We start from the raw sequence: 10,231 nt of genomic DNA on the forward strand, positions 1-10,231 counted from the left end.
ACAAACATTCATAAACTTTATCATTAAAAGCGATCAATCAATAAAGTAACGATTGAAAGCTTTTTACATTTCTATACTTAATATATTTAAGTAAAATAATATTTGTTAAGTTTTATCATGTATTCCTTTACAAGAGATTGTAATGTAATAATTTATTTTAAAAACCAATGCAATATGATAATCAACGTTTTTGTTGTTACATTCGCATGTTTGAACCCTACGTGTGCAATGAATTCCCATATTTTGAACAAATATGAATAATGAAATGGTTGAATTGAATAAAGTTTTTATAATTTAATTTTCGTGTTTTTTTCTAAAATATTGTTATCTGTTATGTAATAACCATAGGCCGGAAAAAGGTGTTCCACATATATACATACATGTATAGACGTAGTTAGAAGGAACGACATAGACCACCAAATATTACTTAATTATTTTTCCGAATTCCGGTGCTATGATAACTGACAACCTTGTTGCCGTTCCGTCAATGTGACTGTCAATATGCGGTATCTAAAGCTAGGGAGGGGCGGAGAGTGACCATTCTCGGTAACTTTTTTATTCTTTGCTTTGGTAAAAGGTCCGTTATCTACTGCATTAGTTTACATGGCACCATAAGAATGACTTTAAAATCCAACTTCAACTTCCTAGGGCAGTAGTTTTGTCTTACGCTGTTACGATGCAATAAACCCATTTCCGGAATTCGAAAAAGTAATAATATTTGGTGGTTTTACCAACGCTATATCGCTCCTTGTATCTATATCTATACATGTATCTATATATGTGGAACACCTTTTTCCGACTATTGGTAATAACACCACACTTCCCCCACTGTGTACATATTTAAATTGAACCATACTTAAAGTGTACCTAATGCATCTAAAATAGGTGAATTGCTTCAGGAGAATGACATATTAAGAGAAAGTATTGCGTGTTTACAGTAATATTAAGTGCTTCTATGGCCGAACGGTTACCTGCTAGACTGCCACGCAGAGGTCTCGGGTTCGACTGCCAGGCCGGGAGAAATATTTGTATGATCTACATTAATTTTTCTCGTGAGTTTGGGAGTAATTTGTGGTAGTCTATTTGTGTGTCCATGGCACCCACGATACAGGATTTTCCTAGTGCGGGGCTATGACTGATGTTATTTAATATCAACATTGGCAATTAAAATTATTCACAAACCCTTGAAAATTCAAATTTCCGTCCAAAACAAGGGAATAAAATATTATTTCGTCTGGTCTGTGTTAGCTCTTGATTAGTTGAACATTGCCAGCCAGCACCAAGAGTGCTGATGATTCCACATACGATTAGTATGAATGTAGTGCTGATGCGGACTGACTAGTGGTGTCCTGCCCTAACGCTGCTATTGCATGTACAAGTAACAAGAAACTCTGTACAGTGAAAAGTTGCCGTCTTTGGATATTTATTGGACAAGGTACAGCAACAGGTAATTATAGCTATACACAACACTTTAGTACAAACAATAGGAAAAAGAGAAAAGACAAAAATATAATGCTTACGTAAAGAAATTAAGGTGGTGGATTAGAATGCACAAAGAACAGATATCATTTTAATAGTACACATTCTGGATTTCGGGTTGTTACTAGAGATATTGTTGACAGAATATGGAATAGTTGGGATAAAAGCACAGAACGAGTTGGCACCTGCATATATATCATCTGCAACAAGGTAGCATCTGTAAAACCGTTAGCAATTTTGTGGAGCATAAATCCGATACCTGTCGTCTTTTTTAAAGACGAATCATGCAAAACTTTTTTCGAGACGATCACTGTAGTCCTACATTTTAAACTTTAATACTTCACCTTTATGTCTTTTTAGCCTTTGCTAATTTGTTCACGATATTAAAAGTTTTACACGAAGACAGATACAGGTGCTTTTTTCGTAACTTAGCTTATACATTTTTTTTGTGTGTTAGCTATGAAAAAAATTCATTCTTTACAACCTTAGCCTGTCATAATTATTCCATTTAGTTCCACAACATTAACAAAGAATGAAACAGCTAATTAAAAACAAATTCTTTAATCATCTCTCCATGTAACAAAAACATCGTCGGTTCTATATCTTTGGGTGATTGTCGTCTCTTTGAAATCCATTGTAGTCCCGGACTTAAACGCTAGTGCTCCAGCATGAGCAATCATCACTCCGTTGTCAATGCAGAAACGCTCGTCTGTAGCGAATACTTTGGCGCCTCGCTCTTTGCACATTACTGCCATCATGTCTTGAAGATGTTCATTGCATCCGACACCGCCTACTATCAAAACCTGAAATATTAAATTAACTATATGAGAGACAGAATTTTGTGTTGCTTATTGGAAAACAAAGTATAACAACATTTTATATTTATACTAATTCGTCTGGTAACACGTTAAAAAAACGTCAAATCATCTGTCAATTAGTTTGGTTGCTAGCAACACTGCATAAATAATAGCAACACCACGAGCATGGAGAAACGGTCTTCCCCGCCGCGTTCAGGACTTATTTTCCAATAATCAGTTTTTTATTCCACTCCTATAATTTTATTATAAGTACGGCAGAAGAAAAAATAATTCTTAACATCCTATATAAGTAAATATATTTAATTTGAATTTGTTTTAAGTTGTAAGCTTCAATTTTTTTTTGTTATTGTTGAAATGTTTTCAACTGAAGGACTTTGTATCTAGGTAATGCAATAAAAAAAAAGAAGAAACGGTCCCTGTCGCTAATTTTATTACAACTTCAATTTTTGTATCTACGGCTCCGTAGTTTTGCGCGACGATTTCGATATTACAGTTATTTATTTATTTAAAATTTTATTAAGTTTATTGTAAGTTTCAAAATGTCAGGATGTTTCACCACCATAATATTAAATTATTTTTTGCGAAATTACTCCACTGGTTTTGTTACAATCAATAATACAATTTTTAGTAGCAGTAGAGCTCCTTGTGAAAGAGTTCGTCCATGGAAGTACCTATACCTATATAGTACGTATTTTCGCTAAGCAGTAATATCAGCATTACTGTGTTCCGATTTTGAAGGGTAAGGGTGCTGGTGAAATTACAGGCACATGGGACTTGTCAACTTATCTCAAGGTGACGGGCGCAGTGGCAGCGCCCCTCAGATCTTTGCGATTAAAGCTCTGAGTGCTGTTACGGACAGGCGTGTAGCTTACCATCAGGCGCACATCTTGTTCGTCCCGTCACTTGACATTATAAAAAAAAACAAAGATCAAACACTTAAAAAAAATTCGTTCGATCCAGATGGATTCTAACCAGTGTTTTCTAGACGCTGTGCCAATTAAGCCACGGAACGAACTAGCGGACCTTACGAATTTTTCAATGTGCTTGTTTTTTAACGACTCTTTTTGCTGTAGCGTCATTTGTGAGAAATCTATTTCTTCACACCTACCTTACCTGTACCTTTAGGGCTCTTACACATAAACACGATGTGACGTCGCGTCGTGCTACGACGCACAGCACGACGTCGTATCGTAGAAACTCGGTGCGCTCCCCAGTGCCGTATTCATTTGTTATTCAATATTCAAAGATGACAGACGACATTGAGTTTGGTTATGTAATAACCCTAGTCGAGGAGCGTCTTGTACTATTATACTATGGGACAAAACATCAGAAGAATACAAAGTCATCTTTGAATGTGCACAACAAATGAATGCGGCACTGGGGAGCGCACTGTGAGTTTCTACGATATGACGTCATGCCGTGTGTCGTGACACGTTGCGATGTCGTGAATTTTTACGTTGCTCGTCGTAGATTTCCACGATACGATGGCGCGTCGTGAAACGATGCCGCGTCGTAGCACGACGCGACGTCACATCGTGTTTATGTGTAAGAGCCCTTAAAGCTACCAGCAGCTGATTAGAGATGTCGCTTTAGTAATTGTAATCAAGCTTATTTAATGTCAGGATGTTTCACCAGGTGTATTCCTTTATTTTTTGTGAAATTACTCTACTAGTTTGTGAGGTAATCTCACTTAGAAAATATAAAAAATATATAATGGTCAATAGTATCTTTGCCCTTGGACTTTTATGCGTTACATATTTGGACTATTTTTATCGCAAGCGCATAGATTAGAATTTCAATCTTAAGTGTCAAGCTTGATGAGCTCTCGACCTAGTACCTCATCCGATCCACAATGCGCCATGGCACGTTCAGTGATCTCAACAAGCATAGCAAACACAGTCTCCTGCAGGGAATAACACAGGTCGTCTGGAGTATACTCCTTTAGAAGATCGTCGATTTTGTCCTCCATATATGACAGAATGCCGGAGAAACTTACGTCCATACCTGAAACGGAGTTTAATATGTAATGTAATTTGATCAATCTGGCCGAAAGGAAATGGGAACTTTTTTCCCGTTGTTCAGATAAGCTCGTAATGTATTAAGGTATCGTTGAGTACAAAAACGCTATCTAAAAGGTCATACAAAAATTCATACGAAGATCGAACACTAAGAAACGTTCCTTCGATCCGGGTGGATTTCAACCAGCGTCTTCAAGCATATCATGTCAGAAGCTTGTTTGCAGAGTGTTTGAAGATACTGATTCGAATCCAGCCGGATCGAAGGAACTTTTCTTAGGGTCGTATTCTAGAACTCTACTCAATGCTCAAGTCAGGATTCGAGCAGACTTGATTATGTTTTCAAGCACTGGAAATACGACCCTAATAGCAAGGACTTGAGTATGATTTTCAGTGCTCACTGCAATACCCTGAGTATTGAGTAGAGTTCTGGAATACGACTCTAAGGGTCGTATTCTAGAACTCTACTCAATGCTCAAGTCAGGATTTGAGTATGGTTTAAAGCACTCGAAATCATACTCAAGTCCCTGTCATCAGGGTCGTATTTTCAGTGCTTGTGTTGCCAGTGCAATCCTGACTTGAGCATTGATTAGAGTTCTAGAATACGACCCTTATGCAGTGTTGAATCTTTGTAGTAATTAAAAAAAAATAGTGTAAGTAAAATCGTGACATTCAATAAAAATTTAAAAATTACAGTCATATAACTATTAAATTTTAGTCAGTATTTATTATAAATATTTTTAGGCAATATTTATTTCTTAGACATCATGTTTTACTACCATGATTTGCATTTATATTTTAGGTGTGTGTAATACTCCACTAGTTTGATATTATTATTGATATAAAGATCGATCCGAAAGAAAAATTCCTTGGATCTGACTGGACTCGCCTATGTCTGTTGGTCATACTGGGTTGCTATAGGAGTAATAGATAGTTCTCTATTCCTGAGAATAAACAATTGCTAGAGAAGCATTCGCATATTACAAGGCATCGAGTCAAGCAATTGACATTTGCGTTGAGACAAATTGTTCTTTTCCAAAAAATACGAGGAAATAATCCATGAATTTGATCATTTTTTAACATGCATAGTACTACACTAAAATAGAGCGAGGTCGCGTATTTTTTTTATTTTTATCTATTAAGCCTTTTAAGCTGAGTTACAATTACTTTTTACATTATAATTTTGTTGCATTAAAAATTTTTACATTATATATCTTAACTCAGCATGCCTCTTGGTATAGGCCTCTAGATCTTTCCAGTGCGCTCTATCAAGAGCTACTCTTCTCCAACATGGCCCTGCAGTTAGCTTCAGCTCATCCCATCTTTGATGTTGACGCGTATGCAATGCGTTGCGGTCGCGTATAAATACCTCTATGAAAAGCATAGCTTCAATGAGAAATGGCCTAAGAAGTATCACCATGCATCTTAGATATTTCGGAATTTTGGGCATCTCTCAGAATAATTTGGAATGCAACTAAGTTAACTTTTACCTTTGACACAATATGGTAAGTGTAAATATTTCTTCCCCTTCTTGGCAGCTTGTTCAATATTGTATCCAGGACTTGGCGCATTTGACAGTTTCAGTACTCTTGCAAATCTGTTAGACAAATAAATAGTTCAACTTTATTTCCAGACGTCAAACAATAATGCAAATATGTTTGCTATAGATTAATATGTTCCATATCCATGATGAGAAAGAAAAAAAACTTTATGTACGGGAGATAAATGAAACACTATAGCCTGTGGATAAATCATCGAAATGGTGGTATACTGGAGTCCGCAATATTAGTAAAGGTAAATTAGCAAAAAGAAGTGCTGGGCTAAAGTAAACTGCATTTTACTATTAAATCAATCACAAGGTCCAAAATTGACATTAACATAACGAACCATGTTTGTAATTACTACTAAAATCAATATAACATCTACAGAGCCGAGCCTCTGATAATAGCATTTTATCATTGACAAAATACGCCCCTCCTAATGATCTCTAAGTACTCTCAGAACTGGCAAAGCGTATGTAACTTATTAACCTACAATATATACTCTATTATATGGTGACACTGTTTGAAAGTAATTAATAATTGTTGAAATTATATACTATACAATTTTAAGCCACATTTCTTTTACCTATCTAAACAGTTTCCAACAGCAATATCAATGGTTTCCCCAAATATCCTGTATCGTTGTCTGGAATAAGCTATAACCTGAGTGTTCCCTCCGCTCACATATAACACTGTGGGATTACTTGCTTTAGTTATCAGTCGACCCATTTCTATATCTGTGTTATGGTGTTAAGGATCATAATGTGGTGAAAGGTTTTATTTGAGAATATGACACAATAAGTACATAATACATAAACACATTAAACTTTGAAAAACCATAATATTTTGCAACGCAGCAACCAAATAAGGCTAAGCAGACATGATCTAATCCACCATGATTGTACATTTTTATTCATAAAAATATTGCATTATTATTTATTTGGATATACTTATCACTTACCTACAGGTGGTTAAACTAATTCTGCATAATTACATCCAACCTATCTAAATTGAAACATGTCTATGTATAAAAGCCAGTTGCAACAATAAGGATGCACAATTTATGTCCGTTGATTAAAGGAAGGCACTACAGGCCCTACTTAACTTCACTTATCAGCATCGGACATATTGCACGTTTGATTCTGAAGCAACATTCCAATCAATAAAGTAAGGGTGTTATAGGAAATGAAACTATATCCTTCAATTATTTATGTCGTAAAGTCGTTTACTGAATCTAAATTTGTTCATTAAAACAAACCAAAGTTTTGGCTCTTTACAGATCCCATGGTCACGGCTGAGTGAAAACATAGTTTCATGCATGTATATGTAGCAATTGTGAAACTTAAAAACTCATGAAATAAGGCATATGTTTATTATACATAATGTTCAATGTGAAAGCACTTACAATCAATGTTTTATGAAAAGGATACGTCCAATACAATGATTAACACCCAAAATGGGTTTCTTCCACAGTTTGGCACAAGTCCTAGCTACAATCGCGCAAACCATCAACGGCGCTCCCATTCCAGGGCCTTTAGTATAACAAACAACATCTATATCTTGTGGCTTGATGCCAGATTGATCTAATGCTTCCTGCAATACTTCGTGAATATGTTGTTGGTGATGTTCAGCTGTTTCTCTGGGAAGAAATCCTGTATAATAAAAAAATATACATTGACATTATGTGTGAAGATTGTTATGGATTGTTGAGTAGTATGAGGATTTAATTTATCATGTAGTAAAATTTTCCCCCCCTCGGGACAGCCTAAGGCGTATAACTGGTCAAGTAAAGCTTCTTCAACAGTTACATTTTCTGACATTTTTTCTCGGGATGTAACGATATCTTTATGGTGACTGTTTTGAAACCTTCATTTAATAAGGATACTAAAAACAGTAGGCAAGTATACAGGGTGTAAATTTGAGACGTTGCAGCAAGGCCAGCCACCTTAATCGTTTTAGTTACAGGAAAACGGTTCTAGAAGACTATCCATGAATTTTGAAGATATTTTGATTGGCATTCACAGATTTTGGAAAAATGGTACAATCAGGAAGATAAAAGGCCATTTTTACAAAACTTTTTTTTATGCCATTCGATCCGGTCTCTGTTAAGGATCAATAGTCCCTATGGGACCAACTGAGGTAAGAGTACACGAAATGTCAGAAATCGCAAAAAACTTTTTACCATACATTTTGTAGGGACATATTTAGTAATTAGTTATTCTAAGTTAAGGAAACTAACAAATTGACAACATATTATGTATTTCAAAATAAAAACAATAACAAACCCATAGAGACTATTGATCCTTAACACAGACCGGATCGAATGGCATAAAAAAGTTTTGTAAAAATTGCCTTTTATCTTGCTAACTGTACCATTTTTTCAAAATCTGTGAATGCCAATCAAAATATCTTCAAAAAACATGGATACTCTTCTAGAACCGTTTTCCTGTAACTACAACGATTAAGGTCCCGGACCTTGCTGTCCCGTCTCAAATTTACACCCTGTATAGAAGGACTGCTTAACAAAATATACAATTTAGGTTATAATATATTCGTTTAGTTTCGACGGAGATATTGCAATTTATGCCGTTAAAGAAATGTAAAGGAATGTCTAATGGTAATTACAGTTCAGAAGTTTTACTGAATATTGCTTATTACAAAACGAACACATAAAAATTAAGCACTAACCTTCACCCGGTGGTGTAATGTAAGTTCTTCGACAATTTGCTAGGATTTCTCCATCTTTGACGATACCTACTCCTAGTTTGTTAGCACTGCCTTCGAATCCAATTGCAATAACCATTGCTATTGCCTTATTTTATAAAAAAAGTAATATTTTCGCCGACACAAACTCGTGTTTACAAAACTCAAATGTCAATCACAAACTAAAAATACAAGACAGACGGTTAAGTCTTTGGAAAGACAATGTCATAGTAGTGGGGTATGATGCGACGCGGAGGCGGCGAGGAATGTGCTATAGATATTCATTGATAAATTTATGCAATATCTCACTTGCACTTTGAAATTTGTTCATTATCAACTCTTTTGTTCCTTTTACACCTTTCATATAGTTGTGTAGTATTGTAGTAAAATAGGGACGCCCTCTAATCGATAAAACCGGTGTTAGAGCTGTGCCATACGATTAAAGTATAGAATATTTTTCCGGATTTTGTACGCTCAGGTTCTGGAGATACAAAAATTTTAGGAATGGGGATTAAAATGAGTAAGAATGACTTTTATTTATTTATTTAATACACAGATACTTATACATTAATATATCTTATACCGAACTTAAGTAACAATCTTTATATTTTAATAATACCAATTTCTACGGCTAAAATGTGTACGTGTACCAATGAAATGGCCCCTCTGATGAGGGGGAACAGCGCCCGACCTAGTACATACGATAATGTACAATTTCCGCGCTGTTCCATGCGACTCAACCACTACTTGGATATAGCTCCGCCCGCATATAATATGGGACACTACTACACTACTCTTATCCAAAAGCAATAACTGCCTCCGTGGCCGAACGGTTACCAAGCCGGACTGCCACGCAGAAGTCTCAGGTTCGATTCCCGGGCCGGGCAAACATTTGTATGGCCTACATTCATTTCTCTCGGAGTGTGGGTGTAAATGTGGTTGTCTATGTGTGTGTCCATGGCTCCCGCGACAAAGGGTTTCCCTAGTGCAGGGCTATGTTGAGTGTGCGCGTTATTAAAAAAAAAGCCCAAAGTATACAGAAATGCTTACACGTATATGCATATGTATAATTTAATCATATTTGCAAACTGGACTAAGTTCTAGTATGTTTGAATATGAAAAGCACAAGAGAATAAAAGGACATCAAAAACTACCTACCCACCTCGTAACTATTCTATATAATATTTACAATGTAGACATGAAAGTCTGGTCTTGTATGTTTGCCTAGCTATCAATAATACGAGAGAATAAGAGATTAAAAGCTACCTACTTCCTTTTTTGATTTTAAACATATTGACAACTTTTAGACTTTAAAGTGAAGTCTAGTATATTTGCCTGGCCATCATCATTTAAATAAGAGAATGTTAAAAGAGGATGTTAAAAACTACCTACTTACGTTGTAACTCAGTAACTATTCTATACATATTTACAATTTAGACTTGAAAATCTGGTCTTGTATGTTTGTTTAGCTATCATTAACAACAGGGAATAAGAGGACATAAAAGCTACCTACTTACTTTGTGATTTTACACATATTTACAATCTTTAGTTCTTAAAGTGAGTTCTAGTATACTTGTCTGGCTATCATTTATAAAAGAGAATTTATAAAAGAGACATTAAAAACTACCTATTTTGTGATTCTATACATATTTACAATTTTTAGTCTTCAAAGTGA

General features: G+C 35.5%; 1 protein-coding gene across 1 annotated transcript; it reads right to left on the bottom strand.

Moving 5' to 3' along the window:
• Nucleotides 1-2,039: 2,039 nt before the first annotated feature.
• On the bottom strand, nt 2,040-8,695 carry LOC113234166 (probable tRNA N6-adenosine threonylcarbamoyltransferase). The gene is made up of 6 exons (XM_026469445.1): nt 8,542-8,695; nt 7,284-7,505; nt 6,440-6,590; nt 5,803-5,909; nt 4,135-4,301; nt 2,040-2,282 (listed from the first exon to the last, which is right to left on the bottom strand). The coding sequence occupies exons 1-6, from the start codon at nt 8,654-8,656 to the stop codon at nt 2,040-2,042; spliced, it is 1,005 nt and encodes a 334-aa protein (XP_026325230.1). The 5' UTR covers nt 8,657-8,695.
• Nucleotides 8,696-10,231: the final 1,536 nt, after the last annotated feature.

The sequence above is a fragment of the Hyposmocoma kahamanoa genome, unplaced genomic scaffold, assembly GCF_003589595.1.
Source record: "Hyposmocoma kahamanoa isolate Upper Pololo Valley unplaced genomic scaffold, ASM358959v1 81, whole genome shotgun sequence".
Taxonomy (NCBI): Eukaryota; Metazoa; Arthropoda; class Insecta; order Lepidoptera; family Cosmopterigidae; genus Hyposmocoma; species Hyposmocoma kahamanoa.